Source organism: Diceros bicornis, chromosome X (assembly GCF_020826845.1).
Source record: "Diceros bicornis minor isolate mBicDic1 chromosome X, mDicBic1.mat.cur, whole genome shotgun sequence".
Taxonomy (NCBI): Eukaryota; Metazoa; Chordata; class Mammalia; order Perissodactyla; family Rhinocerotidae; genus Diceros; species Diceros bicornis.
In genome coordinates this window covers 45034801-45059670 of record NC_080781.1, presented here as the reverse complement: position 1 = coordinate 45059670, position 24870 = coordinate 45034801, and the positions used below count along the sequence as shown (strand labels likewise).

At 38.8% G+C, this 24870-nt stretch overlaps 1 protein-coding gene across 2 annotated transcripts in view; it reads right to left on the bottom strand.

The window, feature by feature from the left end:
- Nucleotides 1-24244, bottom strand: part of PFKFB1 (6-phosphofructo-2-kinase/fructose-2,6-biphosphatase 1) — a 94783-nt gene extending 70539 nt beyond the window's left edge. For both annotated transcript variants that reach the window (XM_058535895.1, XM_058535896.1), the window contains exon 1: nt 24148-24244. In XM_058535895.1, coding sequence (XP_058391878.1) covers nt 24148-24244 — 97 coding nt within the window. The remainder of the gene's footprint in view (nt 1-24147) is intronic.
- Between the last annotated feature and the right edge of the window lie 626 nt (nt 24245-24870).

The following is a 24870-nucleotide window of genomic DNA, read 5'->3' as shown; positions in this document are numbered from 1 at the left end:
AACACCCATTAATAATAAAAATTATCAGCAAGTTAGGAATAGAGGTGAATTGTTTAAACTTGATAAGGAACCTCTTAAGGAACAACAAAAACCTATCATCATCATTATCCTTAAAAGTGAAAGACTGAATGCTTTCCCCCTAACATCAGAACCAATGTAAGGATGTTCACCCTTTCTACTCTTTTGACATAGTACTGGAAGTTCTTACCCCTGCAATAAGGCAGTAAAGGAAATAAAAGGTGTAGAGTTTGGAAAACAATAAATAAAATTTTACCTATTTGCAATGTCATGATTATCTACATAGAAACCCCCCCAAACTATAAAAATTCTTAGAACTAACAAGTGAGTTTAGCAAAGTTGCAGGATACAAGATCAACACAAAAAATCAATTGTGAGATTTTCACTTCCATCATTAGGAGCTCTGCAGACCCACTCCCCAGTGAAACAAGCAAAGCTGGCAAATATTATAGGAAAACAACCTTTTAAAGTCTCTGGAAATTGTCCTAATGGAATACAGCATGTGGAGAATCATTTATTCAAGAAAATCTACTAAAATTCAGTAAGAACAGTGACAGCCTGTGGCATTTGTGCCATGATCCTCACTATTTCCCCCCAAGCTCAGCTTGATGGAACCTCCGCTCCAGGTATGTGTGGCCAAGAAGGTGGGCTTCCCTTTCTACTCAGAGAGATCACACAATCAAATGATGTGGTACCTCCCTGAGAGGGGCAGACAACCAGCACTTCACATCCCTTCCAGCTCCAAGTTGCAGTGGCAAGTGTGGTTAAGACATTGGAGATTCCCTTCCTCCATCCAGTCACTATCCATAGTATGAAAGCTATACCCTACATGCAGCAGGCTGAGAATACTGGGGTCCTGATCACCCTCACTCCAACTTGTTCATAGGCCAGAGGTTCCACACTAGGATAGGCAAACGAGAAGACCAGAGGCCACTGCCCCATCTAGTACCCCCAGCAGTGGCTTAGACAGTTTGCGCATGAAGAGAGGCAATCCATAAGACAAGAGAGCTCTGAAACTTTCCCCAAAGGAACTGACTTTATTTGAAACAAAGTGCAGATAAGCTCAAAATAGACATCAGCATCATGGTGGAGTGAGCTTCCCACATTCAACTCTCCCCTAAGACACAACAAAAAGGACATTCATATTCCAAGAGAAGCTATTCACACAACACAGGGGATGTCTGAGGCACCCAGGCAGTCGTACACCCAAGGACAGAGGTGCTGGAATCCCCAGAGCAAGTGGAAGGAGGTAAGAGGAGCTCCTTTCCTTCCCCAAGGACTGCAACCCAGAGACTGAGACCACATGGCTCTCAGAGGAGGGGGAGGGGCGGCATGCCAAGCAAAAACCGATGCTCTCCAAGACCCCTCACAGCCCGAGGGGATCCCCCTACGGAGCGAGCAGAACTGTTGTGAGGGTAGTTTCCGCAAGCTAGCCCCTTAGGAGAGCAGAGAGTGACAGCAAGGCGAGAAACCTCTGAGATCAGGGAGGCGAAAGTAAGTGCCCGCCCAGCCTGCCTGACTGGTGCTTCAGCACAGCCGCGCTTTAGCTCAGCCTCGTCCCCAGAGGCAGTGGACCCCAGGAGCCCGGGCCCCACCAGCAGGGGCAGCATGACCACCCCACCCCCACAGGCAGCAGCCCCCAGGTGCCCGGGCCTGATCAGCACCAAGGCGAGCCTGTGCCCCGCACCAGAGGCAGCGGCAGCTCAGGCCCCACCATGCCACAGCCCCAGCTGCTCTGGTGGGACCAAGCCACAGCTCCAGCTTCCCCGGCTTCCCCGTGCCATGGCCCCAGCTCCTTCAGCTGGACTGTGCCCCACCCCTAGCTCTTTCGGCTTGACCGCTCCCCCCACCCATCTCCAGCGGCTTTGGCTTGGCCTGTGCTCAGGCTCCTGCTGCCTTGGCACCAGCAACTTCGGCCCACTGCACTCCAGTTCCAGCTTCTTTGGCCCAGCGGTGCCCCAGCACCTCCTTCTTTGGCCCAGTGAACTCCGGTTCCAGCTTCTTTGGCCCAGTGCACTCCAGCTGCTCCTTCATCGGCCCAGTGCACACCAGTTACAGCTTCTTTGGCCCAGCAGCACTCCAGCACTTCCTTGTTTAGCCCAGCGCACTCCAGTTCCAGCTTCTTCTACCCAGCGGCACTCCAGCCCCTGCTTCTTTGGCCCAGTGGCACCTCAGCTGCAGCTGCTTCAACCCACCCGCACCCGAGCCCCAGCTGCTTCGGCATAGCTGCGCTCCAGTGTCAGCTGTTCCCACGCTCCAGCTCCAGCTGTTCCCACGCTTCTCCCATAGCAGCCTCCACTCAGCCATGCCTCAGATCAGCCAGGGGCTGGCGAGAGTGCCCTCGGATTGAGGTGGGCCAGAATACACAGTCCTTGACCCCCACCCAGCAACAGAAAGAGGAAACTGTGACCATATACTCATTCACTATGAGGATTTCATCATTCCTCATTGCACTATGAGGAAAAGTAAGCCAACACCGACAGACACCATGCAAAAATATATTAAATCTCCAGACCAAAAGGAAAATGACAAGCACCCAGAAGTCAATCTGGAAAGCACAGAAATGTATCACCTTAATGACAGAGAATTCAAAATAGCCATCATAAAAAAGCTTAATGAAATACAAGAAAACACAGACAGACAATTCAATGAAATCAGGAGTTTCTTCAGAAAAGAGATTGAAACTGTAAAAAAAAAAACAATCAGAAATCTTAGAGATGAAAAACACAATAGAGGAGATAAAAACAAATCTGGAATGCTTAAGCGTCAGAGCTGACAATACGGAGGAAAGAATTCGCAATATTGAGGACAGCAATGCAGAAATGCTCCAGATGGAGGAGGAAAGAGAACTAAGACTAAAAAGAAATGAAGAAACTCTCTGAGAAATATCCGACTGAATTAGGAAATGCAACGTAAGGATTATAGGTATTCCAGAGGGAGAAGAGAGGGAAAAAGGAGCAGAGAAGTTGTTCAAAGAAATAATATCTCAGAACTTCCCAAACCTGGGGAAGGAGCTGGAAATACTAGTGAATCACCTAAATATATCAACACGAAAAGACCCTCTCCAAGGCATATAGTAGTAAAGCTGGAAAAAATCAATAACAAAGAAAAGATATTAAGGGCAGCTAGACAAAATAAATAAATAAATAAATAACGTACAAAGGATTTCCTATCAGGCTTTCAGCCGATTTGTCAACAGAAACTTTACAGGCTAGAAGAGAGTGGAATGATATATTAAAAATTCTGAAGGACAAAACTTTCAGCCAAGAATACTCTATCCAGCAAAAATATCCTTCAGATATGATGGAGAAATAATAACTATCCCAGATAAACAAAAGCTAAGGGAGTTCATTGCCATAAGACCCCCACTACAAGAAGTGCTCAAGAAGGCCCTAATCCCTGAGGAAAAAAAGAGAAAGGGGATTCAAAGTTTTGAACAAGGAGGAAAATAGGTCAACAAAACCAGAAAAATTGCAGTACTCTACCAAAATAGATTAGCAAACACTTAAATATAAAACCAAAGATAAAGGGAAGGTAAGCACCAAGCATAAATATAACCTTATGTTAAACACGAACTCGCAAAACAAGAAGGAATAAGATGTGACAATAACTTAGAAGGGGAAGAGGAAAGGGATCAAATTGACTTAGTCTAAGGGAATAAGAGGCCATCAAAAAATGGACTATCACATCCATCAGAATTTTTATACAAACCTCAAGGTAACCACTAACCAAATAATCAGAACAGAATCACACATGATAAAGAAAGAGAAAACTAAGAGAACTCCCATACAGAACTACCAAACTAAATTGGTAGTCCGAAACACACGGGACGAGAAACAAAAGAAATGCAAAACAACTGGAAAAAGAGCGATAAAATAACAACAGGAAGCCCCCATATATCAATAACTACCCTAAATGTAAATAGACTGAACTCTCCAATCAAAAGACACAGAGTGGTGGGATGGATTAAAAAACAAGACCCAACAATATGCTGCCTCCAGGAAACACATCTCAGCTCTAAAGACAAACACAGGCTCAGAGTGAAAGGATGGAAGACAATACTCCACGTTAATGGAAAACAAAAGAAAGCAGGTGTTGCCATGCTTATATCAGACAAAGTTGACTTCAAGATAAAACAGGTAAGGAGAGACAAAGAGGGGCAATATATAATGATAAAAGGGACACTCCACCAAGAAGACATATCACTTTTAAATATATATACACCCAATACAGGAGCACCAAGGTACATAAAGCAACTATTAACAAACCTAAAAGGAGATATTAGCAACAACACAATAGTAGTAGGGTATCTCAATACCCCACTCTCATCAATGGACAGATCATCTAGACAGCAAATAGATAAGGAAATAATGGACCTAAACGAAAAACTACATGAGATGGACTTAATAGACATATACAGAGCACTCTATCCAAACACAGCAGATTACACATTCTTCTCAAGTGCACATGGAACATTCTCAAGAATAGACCATATGTTGAGAAACAAGGCATGCTTATATAATTTTAAGAACATTGAAATCATAACAAGCACCTTTTCAGACAATGCCATGAAATTAGAAATCAACTACAAGGAAAAAACCAGGAAACTGTCAAAGCTGTGGAGACTCAACAACATGCTACTAAACAACCAATGGATCATTGATGAAATTAAAGGAGAAATCAAAGCATATCTGGAGACAAATGAAAATGAAAATACACCTGACCACCTCATATGGGATGCAGGAAAAGTGGTCCTGAGAGGGAAACTCATAGCAATACAGGCCCTCCTTAATAAACAAGAAAAAGCCCAAATAAGCAACCTCAAACTATGCCTAACAGAAGTATAAAAAGAAGAACAAACAAAGCCTAATGTCAGCAGAAGGAAGGAAATAATAAAAATCAGAGCAGAAATAAATGAAATTGAAATTAAAAAAACAGTAGAAAGGATCAATGAAACAAAGAGCTGGTTCTTTGAGAAGATAAACAAAATTGACAAAACTTTAGCAACCCTCACCAAGAAAAAAAGAGAGAAGGCTCAAATAAATAAAATTAGAAATGAAAAAGGAGAAATGACAACAGACACCACAGAAATACAAAAGATTATAAGAGAATACTATGAAAAACTATATGCCAACAAATTGGAAATGGATAAATTTCTAGACTCATACAACCTCCAAAAACTGAATCAAGAAGAAATAGAGAACCTGAATAGACCAATCACAAGTAAAGAGATCGAAACAGTAATCAAAAACCTCCCAAAAAATAAAAGTCGAGGACCAGATGGCTTCTCTGAAGAATGTTACCAAACATTCAAAGAAGACTTAATACCTATCCTTCTCAAACTATTCCAAAAAATAGAGGAAGAGGGAACACTTCCCAACATATTCTAAGAGGCCAACATCACCCTGACACCAAAGCCAAGCAATGACAAAACTAAGAAGGAAAACTACAGACCAATATCCCTGATGAACATAGATGCAAAAATCCTCAACAAAATATTGGCAAACCGAATACAGCAATACATTAAAAAGATCATACACCATGATCAACTGGGATTTATACCAGGGACACAGGGATGGTTCAACATCCGCGAATCAATCAATGTGATACACCACATTAACAAAACAAGGAATAAAAAACATATGATCATCTCAATAGATGCCGAGAAGGCTTTTGACAAGTTCCAACATCCATTTATGATAAAAAACTCTCAACAAAATGGGGATAGAGGGAAAGTACCTTAACATAATAAAGGCTATATATGACAAACCCACAGGAAACATCATACTCAATGGGGAAAAACTGAAAGCAATCCCTCTGAGAACAGGGACAAGACAAGGGTGCTCAGTCCCGTCACTCTTATTCAACACAGTACTGGAGGTTCTGGCCAGAGCAATTAGGCAAGAGAAGGGAATAAAAGGAATCCAAATAGGCAATGAAGAAGGGAAACCCTCACTGTTTGCAGATGACATGATCTTATATATAGAAAACCATAAAGAATCCATTGGAAAACTATTAGAAATAATCAACAACTAAAGCCAGGTGGCAGGGGACATAATCAACTTACAGAAATCAGTTGCATTTCTATATACCAACAACGAACTACAGAAAGAGAACTCAAGAAGATAATCCCATTTATAATTGCAACAAAAGGATAAAACATCTAGGAGTAAATTTATCCAAGGGAGTGAAAGACCTATACAATGAAAACTATAAGACATTACTGAGTGAAATCAATAATGACGTAAAGAAATGGAAAAAGATTCCATGCACTTGGATTGAAAGAATAAACATTGTTAAAATGTCCATACTATCTAAAGCAATCTACAGATTCAATGCAATTCCAATCAGAACCTCAAGGACATTCTTCAGAGAAATAGAACAAAGAATACTAGCATTCATATGAGGCAAAAAAAGACCCCGTATAGCTAAAGCAATCCTGAAAAATGAGAACAAGGCTGGAGGCATCACAAGCCCTGACTTCAAAATATACTACAAAGCAATAGGAATTAAAACAGCATGGTACTGGTACAAAAACAGACACACAGATCAATGGAACAGAATTGAAAGTCGAGAAATAAAACCTCATATCTATGGGCAGCTAATCTTTCACAAAGGAGCTAAGAACATACAGTGGAGAAAGGAAAGTCTCTTCAATAAATGGTGCTGGGAAAACTGGACAGCCACTTGCAAAAGAATGAAAGTAGACCATCTTCTTTCACCATACAGAAAAATTAACTCAAAATAGAACAAAGACCTGAAGGTGAGACCTGAAACTATAAAACTCCGGGAGGAAAATATAGGCAACACACTATTTGTCATCAGCCATAAAGGGATCTCTCTGAATTCCATGTCTACTCAAACAAGGGAAACAAAAGAAAAAATAAACAAGTGGGACTTCATCAGATTAAAGAGATTCTACAAGGCAAATGAAACCAGGATCAAAATGAATAGGGAACTCATCAGCTGGGAAAAAATATTTACAAACCATATACCTGACAGGGATCAATCTCCATAATATATAAAGAACTCACACAACTGAATGACAAAAAAACAAACAACCCAATCAAAAAAATGGGGAGAGGAAATGAAAAGACCCTTCTCCAAAGAAGATATACAGATGGCCAATAGGCACATGAAAAGATGTTCAACATCACTAATCATCAGAGAAATGCAAATCAAAACCACACTAAGAGGAGAGAGAAGTCAAGATGGCGGGCTAAGCAGACTCTGAACTCTCCTCCTCGCGCGGACACAGCCAATTTACAACTGCTCGTGGAAAAATTACCCATGAGACAGAACTGAAAACTGGATAAGAGGAGCTACAGCAACAAAGGACAATCCTAATTGAGGTGGAAGATGCAGAAACTCTCTTCTGGAGAGGAAAAACGCTGCCTTCACAAACCACAGCGCCTCACGGCCGCCCGGGAGCAGCCCAAAGGAGGAGGAGGAGCATGGAGGAGCAGGGCCCTGAGCCAAGGAGTGCCCCCGCTGGGGGCATTTAGTGGACCCAGCACAATCCAGATGAGTGGCATAATATCTGACTTTGCCTGCTACTAAAACATTGGGGAGTACCCCCAGAAAAGCTGGTTCACAAAGGAATTAAAACCGGCTCTTAAAGGGCCCAGGCGCAAACTCACCCATTTCAGAAAGCAAGCTAAAATCACCAGAAAGAAAGGTGTACAGTGCTTTGGTGAAAAGAGACTCACCTGATAGGCCCTGAGTGCATCTCGGTGAGAGGTGAGACCTTTCCAGGGACTAGGACATTGGCGGTGGCCATTTTTGTGGCTTGGTGTGTGCGTGATGATACAGACGCCATTGGAGTTCTCCCTGGGGCCTGCTAGCCCAGGTCTGCCCCACCCACTAGAGCACCAATTTAATCCAACTCAGCCAGGACAGGCAGCCCACCCTAGAGACTTGCCTCACCCAACAACAAGCCCTCAGGCAACTTGTGGGCCTACATAAATTGGTGACTGGATTCTCTGCAGCCTGGCAACTGAGCCCACTTCAGTGGAGTAGGGCGTGCACAAGGAGCAGGTGGAGAGTGTGGGGCAGTGGTGGAGTGTGTGGGGATCCCGACATGGAGAGACTGGGTCCACTTCAGGAGGTCGGAGTGTGCACATGGGGCAGGACTGTGTTGACTGTGTGTGGACCTGTGGGTGGCAGGGCTTGTCAGCTGCAGAAGACTTGTGCTTCTCAAAGATGAACATAGGGGGTTTGCCTTACTTTCCAAAGCCTGAAACAATTGGGTGCTCCCATGCCTGAGGCCAGCCCCACCCAGCTGCAATCCTCAGAGAGCTGACAAGCGACGTAAAGGCTGGAGGGTTATAGCAATTTTAAGTGCCTGAGCCTAACAACCAGCCATGCTGGGGGCCTACTCACTTAAAAGAAATACTGCAACACAAATGTGGTACTAGAACTTGCAGTCAACTGTGTTGGGACTCCCCACACCTGATAAAGAGACTGAAGGGCCCACAATGACTACAAGCAGCTGAGCATTACAACAGCTAGCTAGGAGCATAACTCAGCCTCCCTGGGCGCCTACAGGGAAAGCAAACTGGCCACAACAGAAGGACACATGGAGCCCACATAGGGGTCACCCCTGGAACATTGAGAACTGAGAGAAGCACATTGAAGGCCTCCTAAGGCATCACTTATACAAGGTCGCCTATCCAAGAGCAGGAGACATAGCTGACCTACCTAATACGTAGACACAAGCACAAGGAAAGAGACAAAATGAGGAGGCAAAGGAATACATTCCAAGTAAGGGAACAGGACAAAACCACAGAAAAGGAACTAAGTGAAACAGAAATGAGCAACCTACTCGAGAGAGAGTTCAAACAGAGAGTGTTAAGGATGCTCACTGATCTTGGGAGAAGAATAGATGAACTCAGTCAGAATATCAACAAAGAAATGGAAGATATAAAAAAGAACCAATCAGAAATGAAGAATACAATACTGGAAATCAAAAATTCACTAGAGGGACTCAAAAGCAGAGTAGAGGATACAGAAGAATGGAGCTGCGAGCTGGACAAAAGACTAGAAGAAATTACCCAAGCTGAACAGGTAAAAGAGAAACGAATCAAAAAGAGTGAGGACAGTCTAAGGGACCTCTGGGACAACATCAAGCACACTAACATCCATGTTATAGGTGTCCTGGAAGGAGAAGAGCGAGACAAAGGGTCAGAGAATCTATTTCAAGAAATAATAGATGAAAACTTCCCTAACCTAAGGAAGGAAACAGACATCCAGGTACAGGAAGCACTGAGAGCACCAAACAAGAGAAACCCAAAGAGTCCCACACCAAGACACATCATAATCAAAATGTCCAAAATTAAAGACAAAGAGAGAATCCTAAAAGCAGCAAGAGAAAGACAAGTTACATACAAAGGAAACCCCATAAGGCTATCAGCTGACTTCTCAGCAGAAACCTTACAGGCTAGAAGAGAGTGGCATGATATATTTAAAGTGCTAAAAGGAAAAAACTTACAGCCAAGAATACTCTATCCAGCAAGGTTATCATTCAAAATGGAAGGAGAGATCAAAAATTTCTCAGACAAGCAAAAATCAAATGAGTTTGTCACCAAGAAACCAGTCCTACAAGAAATGTTAAAGGGTCTGATTTAAGGGGAAAAGAGAAGAACGCAAATAGGAAAAATGATCTATTTCCATGATAAGAGGGTAATGGATACAAATGCACAAAAAAGAGTTACTATAAGATATCAAAAACATAAAATGAGAGACGCGGGGTGTTAAAGAGTAGAGCTTTCAGACAGAGGTCAAACTAAAGAGACCATCAATTCTGTATAGAAGGAGAAAGGAACAGAGAAGGACTACTAAAGCACTGAGGAAAAAAAAGTTAAAAAATGGCAGTAAGTACATACTTATCAATAGCTACTTTAAACGTCAATGGACTAAATGCTCCAATTAAAAGGCATAGGTGGCTGATTGGATAAAAAAACAAGACCCATATATATGCTGCATACAAGAGACACACTTCAGACCTAAAGACACTCACAAACTGCAAGTGAAGGGATGGAAAAAGATACTCCACGCAAATGGCAATGAAAAGAAAGCTGGGGTAGCTGTACTCATATCAGATAAAATAGACTTTAAAACAAAAACTGTAAAAAGACATAAAGAAGGGCATTACATAATGATCAAGGGAACAATCCAACAAGAGGATATAACACTTGTAAATATCTATGCACCCAATGTAGGTGCACCTAAATATACAAAGGAATTATTAACAGACATAAAAAGAGAAATAGACACTAACACAATAATAGTAGGGGACTTGAACACTCCACTTACACCAATGGACAGATCATCCAAACAGAAGGTCAATAAGGAAACATTGGCCTTAAATGACACACTAGAACAGATGGACCTCGTAGATATACACAGAGCATTCCATCCAAAAACCGAAGAAGACACATTCTTTTCAAATGCACATGGAACATTCTCCAGGATTGATCACCCATTAGGCCACAAAACAAGTCTTCATAAATTTAAGAAGATTGAAATAATACCAAGCATCTTTTCTGACCACAATGGTATGAAACTAGAATTCAGCTAGAGGGAGAAAATCAGAAAAGCCACAAATATGTGGAGATTAAACAAAATGCTACTGAACAACGACTGAGTCATTGACGAAATCAAAAAAGAAATCAAAAAATACCTGGAGACAAATGAAAATGAAAATACGACATGCCAGAATTTATGGGATACAGCAAAAGCGGTTCTAAGAGGGAAGTTTATAGTAATATAGACGTATCTGAACAAACAAGAAAAATCAATCTCAAATAAACAATCTAACAAAGCACCTAAAGGAAGTGGAAAAAGAAGAACAAACAAACTCCAAAATCAGTGGAAGAAGGGAAATAATAAAAAGCAGAGCAGAAATAAACGAAATATAGACCAAAAAAAAATAGAAAAAATTAATAAAACCAAGAGCTGGTTCTTTGAAAAGATCAACAAAATTGACAAACGTTTAGCTAGACTCACCAGGAAAAAAAGAGCGAAGGCACAAATAAGTAAAATCAGAAATGAAAGAGGAGAAATTACAACAGATACCTCAGAAATACAAAAGATTATAAGAGAATACTATGAAAAGCTATATGCCAACCAATTCGAAAATCTGGAAGCAATGGATAAGTTCTTAAAATCATACAACCTTCCAAAACTGGATCAAGAAGCAGAGAATTTGAATAGACCAATCACCAGTAAGGAGATCGAAACAGTAATCAAAAACCTCCCCAAAAATAAAAGTCCAGAACCAGACGGCTTCCCTGGTGAACTCTACAAAACATTCAAAGAAGACTTAATACTTATCCTTCTCAAACTCTTCCAAAAAATTGAGGAGTGGGTGAAGCTCTCTAACTCATTCTACGAAGCCGACATTACCCTGATACCAAAACCAGACAAAGACAACACCAAAAAACAAAATTACAGGCCAATATTAAGGATGAGCATCGATGCAAAAATCCTCAACAAAACACTAGCAAATCGCATACAACAATACGTTAAAAAGATTATACACCATGATCAAGTGGGATTTATTCCAGGTATCAGGGATGGTTCAACATTCGCAAATCAATCAACGTAATACACCACATTAATAAAATGAAGAATAAAAATCACATGATCATCTCAATAGATGCAGAGAAAGCATTTGACAAGATCCAGCACCCATTTATGATAAAAACTCTGAATAAAATGGGTATAGAAGGAAAGTACCTCAACATAATAAAGACCATATATGAGAAACCCACAGCTAATATCATCCTCAATGGTGAAAAACTGAAAGCTATCCCTCTAAGAACAGGAACCAGACAAGGATGCCCACTCTCACCACTCCTATTTAACATAGTACTGGAAGTCAGCCAGAGCAATCAGGCAAGAAAAAGAAAGAAAAGGGATCCAAATTGGAAGGAAGAAGTGAAATTGTCACTATTTGAAGATGACATGATTTTATATATAGAAAACCCTAAAGAATCCACCAGAAAACTTTTAGAAGTAATAAACGAATATGGTAAAGTTGCAGGATACAAAATCAACATACAAAAATCAGTTGCATTTCTAAACACTAACAACAAAGTAGCAGAAAAGAAATTAAGAATACAATCCCATTTACAATTGCAACAAAAAGAGTAAAATACCTAGGAATAAACTTAACCAAAGAGGTCAAAGATCTGTACACTGAAAACTATAAAACACTGCTGAAAGAAATTGAAGAAGACACAAAGAAATAGAAAGATATTCCATGCTCTTGGATTGGAAGAATTAACATAGTTAAGATGTCCACACTTCCTAAAGTAATCTATAGATTCAATGCAATCCCTATCAAAGTTCCAACAACATTTTTCACAGAAATAGAACAAAGAATCCTAAAATTTATATGGAACAACAAAAGAACCCGAATAGCTAAAGGAATCCTTAGAAAAAAGGACAAAGTGGAGGTATCACACTCCATGATTTCAAAATATACTACAACGCTATAGTAATCAAAACAGCATGGTACTGGCACAAAAACAGACACACAGATCAATGGAATGGAATTGAAAGCCCAGAAATAAACCCACACATCTATGGACAGCTAATCTTTGACAAAGGAGTCAAGAACATAAAATGGAGAAAAGAAGGTCTCTTCAACAAATGGTGTTGGGAGAACTGGATAGCCACATGCAAAATAATGAAAGTAGTCCCTTACCTTACACCATACACAAAAATTAACTCCAAATGGATTAAAGACTTGAATGTAAGACCTGTAACTATGAACCTTCTAGAAGAAAACATAGGCAGTACAGTCTTCAACATCAGTCTTAGCAACATATTTTCAAGCACCATGTATGACTGGGCAAGAGAAACAATAGAAAAAATAAACAAATGGGACTACATCAAACTAAAAAGCTTCTGCACAGCAAAGGAAACCATCAACAAAATGAAAAGACAACTTAACAATTGGGAGATGATATTTGCAAACCATACATCTGATAAGGGCTTAATCTCTAAAATATATAAAGAACTCATGCATCTCAACAACAAAAAAACTACCAACCCAATTAAAAAATGTGCAAAAGACCTGAACAGACATTTCTCAAAAGAAGATATACAGATGGGCAACAGGTACCTAAAAAGATGTTAAACATCATTAACTACCAGGGAAATGCAAATCAAAACTACAGTGAGGTATCACCTCAGGCCCATCAGAATGGCTATCATTAACAAGACAGGAAACAACATGTGTTGGAGAGGATGTGGAGAGAAGGGAACTCTCATACACTGCTGGTGGGAGTGCAAACTGGTGCAGCCACTATGGAAAACAGTATGGAGATTCCTCAAAAATCAAGGATAGAACTACCATACGATCCAGCTATTCCACTACTGGGTATTTATCCAAAGATCTTCAAAACACCAATATGTAAAGATACATGGACCCCTGTGTTCATTGCAACGTTATTCACAATAGCCAAGACTTGGAAGCAACCTAAGTGCCCAACAACGGACAAATGGATAAAGATGTGGTATATATACACAATGGAATACTACTCAGCCATAAGAAATGACGAAATCCAGCTATTTGTGACAACATGGACGGACATTGAGGGTATTATGCAAAGTGAAATAAGTTAGAGGGAGAAGGTCAAATCCTGTATGATTTCCTTCGTTAAGTAGTAGATAATAACAACATTAAAGAAACACATAGAGACAGAGATTGGATTGGTGGTTACCAGAGGGGAAGGGGGGAGGGAGGAGAGCAAAAGGGATAATTCGGCACATGTGTGTGGTGATGGGTTGTAATTAGTATTTGGGTGGAGAACATGATGTAATCTATGCAGAAATAGAAGTATAATGATGTATACCTGAAATTTATACAATGTTATAAACCAATGTTACTGCAACAAACAAGAAATTAAAAAAAAAACACACTAAGATATCATCTTATACCCATTAGAATGGCTATAATCACCAAGACAAAAAGCAACAAATGCTGCAGATGCTGTGGAGAAAGGGGAACCCTAATCCACTGCTGGTGGGAATGCAAACTGGTGCAGCCTCTATGGAAAACAGTATGGAGATTCCTCAAAAAATTAAAAATAGAAATACCTTATGATCTAGCTATCCCACTACTGGGTATCTACCCACAAGCCTGAAATCAACAATCCAAAGAGGCTCATGCACCCCTATGTTCATCGCAGCATTATTCCCTATAGCCAAGACATGGAAGCAACCCAAGTGTCCCTCAGCTGATGATTGGAGAAAGAAGCTGTGGTATATATATACCATTGAATACTACTCAGCCATAAACATAGACAAAATCGCCCCATTTCCAACAACATGGATGGACCTGGAGGGTATTATTTTAAGTGAAATAATCCAAAAAGAGAGAGACAAACAGTGCATGATTTCACCCATATGTGGAAGATATACCAACACACAGACAGATAGAACTGTTTGGTGGTTACCAGGGGCTAGGGGGGTGGGGGGTGGGCACAAGGGCTGGAGGATTGCACTTATATGGTGACTGATAAACAATAATGTACAACAAAAATTTCACAATAAAAAAATCGTATAGGCAATTATGCCTCTGAATAGAAGAATCCAAGAACAGAACCATGTATGTGTGGAAACTGAATTTAAGACAAAAATTGCTGAGCAGTGAGTTAATGCTTATCCTTTTAAATAAACATTGCTTGATCAAAAAAAAAAGTGCAGATATGCTCAAGCCTAAGGGTGCTCTCAAAAACAATAGATCCACTTAATTAAGAGCAACAAGCTAAACCATAGGCCAGCTAGTTCACCAGAGAAAGAGCCAGTTAAGAAGAGCCTTCCTGGGGTCTGAAGAAACCTCAAAGACTGACTTCAAAAACTACCTTTTCCAGAGGTTAATTGGATAACACTGTTGAGCAATGTATGCCTCAGGGCATTGTAAAAAAATGGAGCAATCAGCTAGTAATTAGTGGAGCCTAGAGTACAATACCAAATGAGGCTTACAGCTTAATAGAGTGAGATCAGGGAAAGATATAGTCAAAGTGAGCCCAAAGGCTATGTCCTCCAAGAAGTAACACCAAAGGCTTCACACTGCAGGGAAACAGATTTCACTAAGATAGCCTATCCAAGTCACAAAACAAAGAGTTACAATCATGCTTCAGTTAACGACATGGATATGTTCTGAGAAATGCATTGTTAGGTGATTTCATCATTGTACAAACATCATAGAGTGTACTTACACAAACCTAGATGGTATAACCCATTACACACCTAGGCTATATAGTACTAATCTTATGGGACCACTGTTGTATATGCTGTCTGATGTGGACAGAAACATTGTTATATGGCGCATGACTGTATATTGGAGTGAGGAAATGACACAAGAAGGTGATTCAAACCCACAGGAACAAATGAACAGAACTAGACAGTAAATATTAAAACTTCGTAAATATATACATGCTCTCCATAATTTTCTGAGATCCTTTAAAACATAAAATTATATCAAATAATAATTATAACAATATACTGTTGGTTTTTTAGCATATAGAAAAATATGATATGTATGAAATAGCACAAAAGGTGAAGATGGAACAGAGCTATATGGGGTAACATTTCTAGATCTCATTGGAATTAAGTTAGTATAAATCTGAAGTAGATTCTGATAGCTAAGGTGTATATTGAAAGCCTAGAGCAACCACTAAGAAAATAACAAAAAAATACATAGTGAAAAAAAAATCATTAAAGGAATTAAATATTAAACCAGGTAACATTTACTTAATGCAAAAGAAAGCACTAATAGAGGAATAGAAAGAAAAAAAAAGACATGAGCTACATTGAAAAGTAAAAGAAAAAGGGCACCTTAAAATCCAGCTACAATAATAATAACACTAAATGTGAATAGATTAAGCAATCCAATCAAAAGGTGAAAAATGTCTGATTGGTTAAAAAAACAAGATCCAACTGTATGCTGCCTATGGAAGATACACTTTAGATTCAAAGACAAATAGGTTGAAAGTAAAAGAATGTAAAACATATATCATGCAAACAGCAACCAGAAGAAAGTTGGAGTAGCTATACTAATATCAGATGAAATAGGTGCTAAAAAACATTGCTAGAGATATGTGGGGACATTTTATAATGACAAAAGGGTCAATTGATATGGGATATAGAATAATTATAAATATATATGTCTAAGAACACAGCTCCAAAATACATGGAGAAAAAACTGACAGAATTGAAGGTAGATATAGACAATTCAATGAATAGAACAACTACACAGAAGATAAGCAGAGATATAGAAGACTTAAACAATACCATACACAAGCCAGTCCTAACAGACATCTATAAAACAATCCACTCAAAAACAGAAGAATATACATTCTTCTCAAGTGCACATTGAACATTCTCCAGGATAGATCATATTATAAGCCATAAACAAGCTTCAATAAATTTAAAAGGATTGAAATCATTTAAAGTATGTTCTCCAATGACAATGAAGTGGAATTAGAAATTAATGTCAGAAAGATCATTGAGAAATTCACAAATATGTGAACCAGAAGGATATAATAATTAAATAGAGAATAGGAAAGCATTAGAGAAAATCAACAAAACCAAAAGTTGGTTCTTTGAAAAGATTAACAAACCTTTAGCTAGATTAACTAAGAAAAAAATGAGAGAGAAAATTCAAATTAATAAATTCAGGAATGAAAGAGGGGGTATTACTACTTACCTTACAGAAATAAAAAGGAATTATGAAGGAATATTATGAGGAACTGTATGCCAACAGAACACATGACTTAGATGAATTGGACAAATTATTAGAATGATACAAACTCCTAAAACTGACTCAAGAAGAAAAGAAATCTGAATTGACCAGTAAAGAGATTGAATAAGTAATCAAAAAACTGGCCACAAAGAAAAGTCCGAGATTAGATGGCTTCACTGATGAATTCTACCAAACATTTAAAGAATTAACACCAATTCTTCAAAAGCTATTTCAAAAAACAGAGAGGAGGAAACATTTCCCAGCTCATTCCTTGAGGCCACTACTTCTGTGATACCAAAGACAGACAAAGATATCAGAAGGAAAGAAAATTATAGATCAATATGTTATGAATATAGATGCAAAAGTCCTCAACAAGGTACTAGCAAATTGAATCCAGCAAAGTACAAAAAAGATTATACACTGTTGCCAAGTTAGCTTTATTACAGGAATGCAAGGTTGGTTAGACTTCTGAAAATCAAGTAATGTAATATACTACATCAGGAGAATAAAGGACAAAAACCACGTGACCATCTCAATAGATACAGAAAATGCATTTGAAAAATTAAACACTCCTTCATGATAAAATCATACAACAAACTAAGAAAGAAGGGAAGTTCCTCAACTTGATAAAGGACATCTATGAAAAACCCATGGCTAATATTGCACTTAATGGTGAAAGACTGAATGTTATCCACCTAAAATCAGGAACAAGAAAAGGAGGTCTGTTCTCACCTCATCTTTCCAACATTGTACTAGAGGTTCTAGTCAGGGTAAATAGGAAAGAAAAAGAAATAAAAGGCATCCAGATTGGAAAAGAAGAAATAAAACTATATTTGCAGATGACATGATCTTACATATAAAGAATTCCAAGTTTTTTAAAAAACTATTAGGACTAATAAATGAGTTCTGCAATGTTGCAGGATACAAGATCAATATATAAAAATCAGTTATATTTCTATAAAGGAGCAAAAGTAAACAAAATGAAATTAAGAAAAATAATTCAATTTACAATAGCATCAAAAAATACTTAGGAATACTTAAAAGAAATATAAAACTTAGACTCTGAACAACAACAGTGTTTATACAAAACACTGTTGAAAAAAATTAAAGAGGACCTAAATAAATGGAACAATATGCCATGTTCATGGACCTAAGACTTAATATTGTTAAATGTTAATACTGTCCAATTGATCTACAGATTCAACAGAATCTCTATCAAAATCCAAGCTGACTTCTTTGCAGAAATTGACAAGTTAACCCTAAAGTTCACATGGAAATTCAAGGAGCCTAGAAGAGCCAAAATAATCTTGGAAAAGAAGAACAAAGTTGGAGGACTCAAAATTCCCAACTTTAAAACTTAATAAAAAAATCTATAGTAATAAAGACAGTGTGGTACTAGCATAAGGATAGATACATAAATCACTGGAATAAGACTAAGAGCTCAGAAATAAACTCTCAAATTTATGGTCAATTGATTTTCATCAAAGGTGCCAAAACAATTCAGTGGAGGAAAGAAGAGTCTTTTCAACAAATGGTGCTGGAACAACTGGATATCCACATGCAGAGAATGAAGTTGGACTCCTACCTCACATCATATGTAAAAATTGACTCAAAATGGATCAAAGACCTAAATGCAAGAGCTAAAACTATAAAACTCTTACAAGGCATAAATCTTTGTGACCTTGGATTAGACAATGGTTTCTGGGATATGACACCTAAAGCACAATCAACAAAAGAAAAAATAGGTGAATTGGACTTTATCAAAATTAAAAATTTCTGCGCTTCAAAAGACACTATCAAGAAAGTGAAAAGACAACCCATATAATGGGAGTAAATATTTGCAAATCACATAACTGATAAGAGTCTAGTTTCCAGAATATATAAAGAACACTTAAAAATCAACCCAATAAAAAGACAAATAACCCAATTAAAAAATGGGCAAAGAATGTGAATAGACATTTCTCCAAAGAAGATATACAAAAGGCCAATAAGTACATGAAAAGATGCTCAACATCATTAGTCATCAGTGAAATGCAAATGAGAATCAGAATGAGAGATCATTTCATACCCACTTAGGATGAATATAATAAAAAAATGGAGAATAACATGTAGTAGTGAGGACATAGAGAAATTAGAGCCCTCATATGTTGCTTTGGGGAATGTAAAATGGTGAAGCCACTTTGAAAAACAGTTTGGCAATTCCTCAAAGCATTATAGAGTCACCAGATGATTCAGCAATTCCACTCCTAGGTATATATCCAAGAAAAATGAAAACATATGTCCACACAAAGACTTGTACAAGAATGTTCATGGCAGCATTATTCATAATAGCCCAAAGTGGAAACAACCCAAATGTCCATCAATTCATGAATGGATAAACAAAATGTAGTATATCCACACAATGGAATAGTATTAAGCTATAAAAAGAAATGAAGTACCTACACATGGATTAATCTTAAAAACATTATGCCCAATGAAAAAAGCCAGGTACAAAAGTCCACATTTTGTATGATTCCATTTACATGAAATGTCCAGAATAGGCAAATCTATAGAGACAATAAATAGATTAGTGGTTGCCAGATGCTGAGGGGAGGAGAGAATCTGGAATGACTCTAAAGGGTATGGGGTTTCCTTTCAGGGGTGATGAAAATGTTCTGGAATTGGTGGTGATGGTATACAACCATGTGAATATACTAAAAACCTCTAAGTTACACAATTTAAAGTGGTGAATTTTATGGTATGTGAATTACATCTCTAGCAAAAACAATTTTTAAAAAAGTATAGGAAAAGATATACCAGGTAAATATTAAGCTGAATAAAGCTAATGTCTGTATATTAATATCAGGAAAAAGAATGATTGCAGGGCAAAATGCCAACGATACTACATTACCAGAAATAATTTCCTTACACATTGATAAAATATTCAATTCACCAGGAAGATATAGCAATTGTAAATTTCTTTGTAACTATTTACAAAGCTTCAAAATTGACATAGTTATAAGGGGCCATTAACAAATTTTCCATATCAACAAGCAGATAAAACCCCAGAAGAATACAGAGCATTTGAGCCAGATTAAAATACAGGACTTAATTGAAGTATATACTACACTGAACTCAACTGTAAAATGTACCTTTTTTCAAGTGCTCATGGAACATTTACCAAAAATGACAATATGTTGGTCCATAAAGCAAATCTCAATAGATTTCAAAGAACTGAAATCATACGAAGCTTGTTCTCTAATGAGAATGGAATCAAACTGGAAATGGCAAGGGCACTGATCTCTCAAATCAGAAACTGGCCCAAGGGCTGGCACCAATTACTGGAGGCCTCCTGCTGTGCCAGGTACTAACCCTTTAGTTGCTTGATGGTAATCAGTAGGTCCTGGGAAAGGTACTGAGGTGGCCAGGGCAACTCGCTAAGTGGTGGAGAAACTAAGAAAGCCTGGAGCAGTGCCTATTTACCAAATGGTCTAGAAATATTTAAAATATTCATACGTCCATACAATTGTGCCTCTATGGAATATCAGCCCTGTTTAGTAGGCCAATTATAACATTGAATGCTTACATTCAAAATGAAGAAAGTCTGAAAATTAATGAGCTGAACATCCAACTCCAAAAGTTAAAAAAAGAACAACAGAATAAATCCAAACAAGTGAAAGAAATAGAATAATGATAAGAAAACTAGTTAAATAGAGACCAAAGACATAACAGAAAGAATCAAAAAAACAAAAGTTGATTATTTTAAAAAACTTATAAAAGTGACAAACTTCTGGCAAGATTGATCAAGAGAAAAAAAGAGAAGGTACAAATAAACAATGTTAGAACAAAAGAGAGGATATAACTGCAAAGGCAACAGAGACTTAAAAAATCTGAAGATGAGAACTTTATGTAAATAAATGTAACAAGTGATGTGAAAGAGAAAAATTCCTAGGAAATCATAACTTAACAAAACTGACAAGTAGAAATAGCAAACTGGATTATATAACTATTTGAAAGGCTATATCAGTTAAAATTTTTCTTACAAAGAAGACACCAGGCCCAGATGGTTTTACCTGGATGTTGTGCCAAATATTTAAAGAACATATAGTTCCTCGGACAACTGCTGTCAGAAAATACAATGAAAGGAAATAGTTCCCACTTCATTTTATGACACTAAAATCAAACTGGGAAACATGAGAATGGAAAAATTACAGACCAATATCATTTATGAACAAAATGTCAAACTGTTAAAATATTAATGAACTAAATCCAGCAGTTTTTATTTTCCTAGGACTGCATGATTAGTTCAACACACAAAAAAACTCTAATGTAATTCACATTAACAGACTAAAATAGAAAATCAACATGTTATCTCAGTGGATACAGAAAACACTTTTAATAAAATTCAACATCTAGTCATCTTAAAAAAATTCCTATTGGAAGCTAAGAATAAACTGGAACTTCCTTAACCTGTTAAATGGCATCTACAAAAAACTACAGCAAACTTACTTAATGGTGAAACTTTAAAAGCATTTCTTTTAAAATTAGGATCAACCTAAAAATGTACAACATTAACATTTTTATTCAACATTGTACTGAAAATGGGTGTGTGTGTATTGGAGGTAGGAGGTCCTAGCAGCGCAGTAATATAAGAAAGAGAGATAAAAATTATAAGGATTGGAGGGGAAAAACCAAAACTGTCATTTACATACAAATTATCAAAATTAATAGGAAAGTTTATCAGGTTTGCTAGTTACAGATGCAATATACAAAAGCACACAATTATGTTTGTATACATTAACAATAAACTGCTACAAAATGTAATTTTCTAAAAAGGTATTGTTTACAATAGCAATAAAAATAAGCAAAAAAAATTCTAACAATGATGTGCAAACCCTTTTAAATCATAAAACTGCACTCGAATAATATGAAAAAAGTCTAAATAGATGGAGAGACACACCACATTTACAGACGACTCAACATCACAAAGATGTTAACTCTCCTTAAATTGATCTACAGATTGAATGTAATTCCAACCCAAATCTCAAAAGTTTTGTTGTGTGTGTGTGTGTGTGTGTGTGTGTGTGTAACTTGAAAAGCTGATTCCAAAATTTATGGGGACAAAAATTTTCATTGCAGTATTGTTCATAACCATAAACTAGAAGCTACCTAAATGCTCATCAAGAGTAAAATGGATAAACAAACCGTGGGATATTCACAAAACACAATTTCACACAGCAAGAAGAATAAATAAGCTACAACTGCATGCAACAGTAATATACATGGTGTACAAAGCATAACGTTGAACAAGAAAAACAAGTCACAGATAAAATATACAGCTGTTCAAGCACTTTTCACATGTTAATGCATTTACAATGTCATTAAGTGATCGTGTGCCTCCCCTCCCCCACTGACCCCTTTAGGGGCAGGCAGGTCTAGAGAGGATGCTCCAAAGCAAAAGGTAATTCAGATCTTTCTGGGGTAAATAGCCTGGCCTCACCAGCAAGGGAGGTGAAGCAGACATTGTCCAGGGCAGGACTTGGCAACCACTATTTAAGTTTATTACATCTGTGGTCTGACATAATTCAGTTAATCACTAATGAGTGACTGTCTTGTGCACACAGAGCCCCATGCTTGGCTATGGTGAGCGGTAGCGTGGAAGTAGCACAGAGTGACCATTTACTGAGTATCTGCTATGTGCCTGGCTCCAGGCTTAATGCTGGGGATATGATGGGCAAAAAGACTACACATCTTTTGTTAAAATAATAATAATAACCAACATTTATTGAGTGCTTACTATGAGCTGGACACTCTTTTAAGCTTTTTATATGCGTCAGTTCTCTAATATTCACAATAATACTCTTATTGACTTCATTTTACACATGAGGAAATGGAAGCACAGAGAGGTTAAGAGACTTGTGCAAGGTCATCACAGCAGGAGGTGGCAGAGCTGGGACTCAAACCTAGGCAGTCTGGATCCAGAACCTCTGAATCACTGAATCACTCCCACAACACAGAGAGGTAGGTATTAATCCTATTTTGCAGCTGAGGAAAGAGAGGCTCAGAACTAAAGTGAGCACAAATTTATCTTGTACTCTCTATGTGACAGAGACTATATTGGGTAATTTATGTATATTATTTCTCCAACCTGAAAGACAGAGTTCCCAGGAATATTAGGGTCCTAACTCTAGAGAACCCAAGTATGCAGAGAGTGGCTTGCTTGCTTGCCAGCCAAACCCAACAGCCCCTTGGAAAGGACCAAGAGTGGCTAGATGGGTGGGGGTGCTGTGTAATTCTCAGTCTCATCCAGATTCCCTAGATCTCCAGATGAGTGCATGAAACTGCTGGTGGAGGGAGGAGGAAGAAGAACAGGAGGCTGGGTTTTTTTCCCCTCTTCCTCTTCTTCCTCCATCCATACCCTACATCCTACATCTTCCTGGCTCCTCTAAGCAACTATCTCTCCCCCCACTAGCCTTGAGCCTGGACCTCCTCTAGCATTAGCATGGTGGAAGCTTGGTCAGTTGGTCCTCTGGGTTCCACAGACCACAGCTGTCTTATCTTTGCCCACCTTATGGCTCCTCAGGCCATAATCCTTGGGGAGGAAGCACCTTGGTCCAAAACCGTCCCCTGTTATCTATGGGAAAAGGTATACTCCAGTTTTTTAAAAAAATATTTACAGGTTTTGTTTGCTTCTCCTCTGCTCCTACTCTTTCTTAAATTTTCAAAGTGAACATTACACCAGCAGGCTGTCCCTGAGAGACTGAGTGTCTTCTCTCTCAAATCCCCAGAGCAGAAAAAGTGTCCACGTGTGCCAAGAAGGCAATGCAGGAGACAGGACACCGAGCCTTTCCCAACCCAGTCAAGTATAAACTTATTAGAAGAGGCTTGAGACAGGGGAGGAGCAAAAGTGACCAATGACATGGTACTGTTGTGTACGCAGCACCTGTCCCCTGAGAAACCATGCCAGGAACCATCACCTTATTTCACCCATGCACTATCAGACAGGACCAATTTCCAGAAGCTTCACTAAATGAAACATTCTAGGCTAGCAATGAACAGTTCCAAACTGGAAACAGCAAATTTTAAACAAGATGCATTCCAAATAAGCTATGGATAAGAAAGAAAAAGTTCCTAGTCAAAAATTCCTCTGATTAAGATGGAGTTTACCTAATCCTCATTTTTTCTCTGTCTTCATCTCTCTCTCTCTGTCTTTCTCATTCTTTCCCTACCTTTTCTGACATTAGCCTTTTATCCTTCAGCTATTTCATCCAGCTGCTTGTCTATTCCAACTTTCAGGGTGGAGTGGCAGTGGATAGGGGGCATGTCCTTTGCTCTTCTTCTATACGCACTCTACTGCCACTTTGAAGCCCATGAAAGAAAACCCCACTTACAGCCCCTCCTCCGTTGCAGCCCGCTGCTTCCGCTGCTGTGTGGAATCCAGATCTTCTGCAACCTGGTTTGGGTGAGCTCTCCCATCTCTTGAGACATCTTAGATGTCGCAGCTAATGACACCACTGTCCACAAGGTACCGGGCCCCACTTCCTGTCTTACTAGCTGTCTCTTCTGTTGCTGTGGCCACAGCAGCAGGTGGACAGAGTTGGGACAGGGAGGTGCGCTGGGCTTCTGAGCCCTCTGGCAGCCCGTCTCCAGCCCCCTCTCCTCTTTCCTAGTCTTTGCCTGCCTTGTCTGCCTCTGCTCCTGTGTGTACCAGTGGGGGCATGGGTGCAGAGAGGGAGAGGTTGGGCAGAGGTCAGGAGAGGCCTCTGAACTCCAAGGGCTGTGTACATAGGAGATAAGCTGAAGCCCAGCAAGGAAGGCAGCCAGCAAGACAGCCCAGGTCTGGCCAGTCACTTCCCTCCAATGAAGACAGGACTAGTACGAGTATGCAAATAAAAGACTAAAGATCATGTGCTTACATCCTGTGTGTGTGGGGGAGGCAAACGTGATGGGGGCAGGTCTTAGCAGCTTTTGCAGCTTTGAAATAATAAACGAGCCCAAGTAGAATGTCAAGTTCCAACCCAGAAACAGAGCTACACATCAGAAATGCAAGGTTCCCAAGTACAAACACATAAACACAGAGTCCCTACTGAAAACTGCAATGTTTTGAGCAAGCA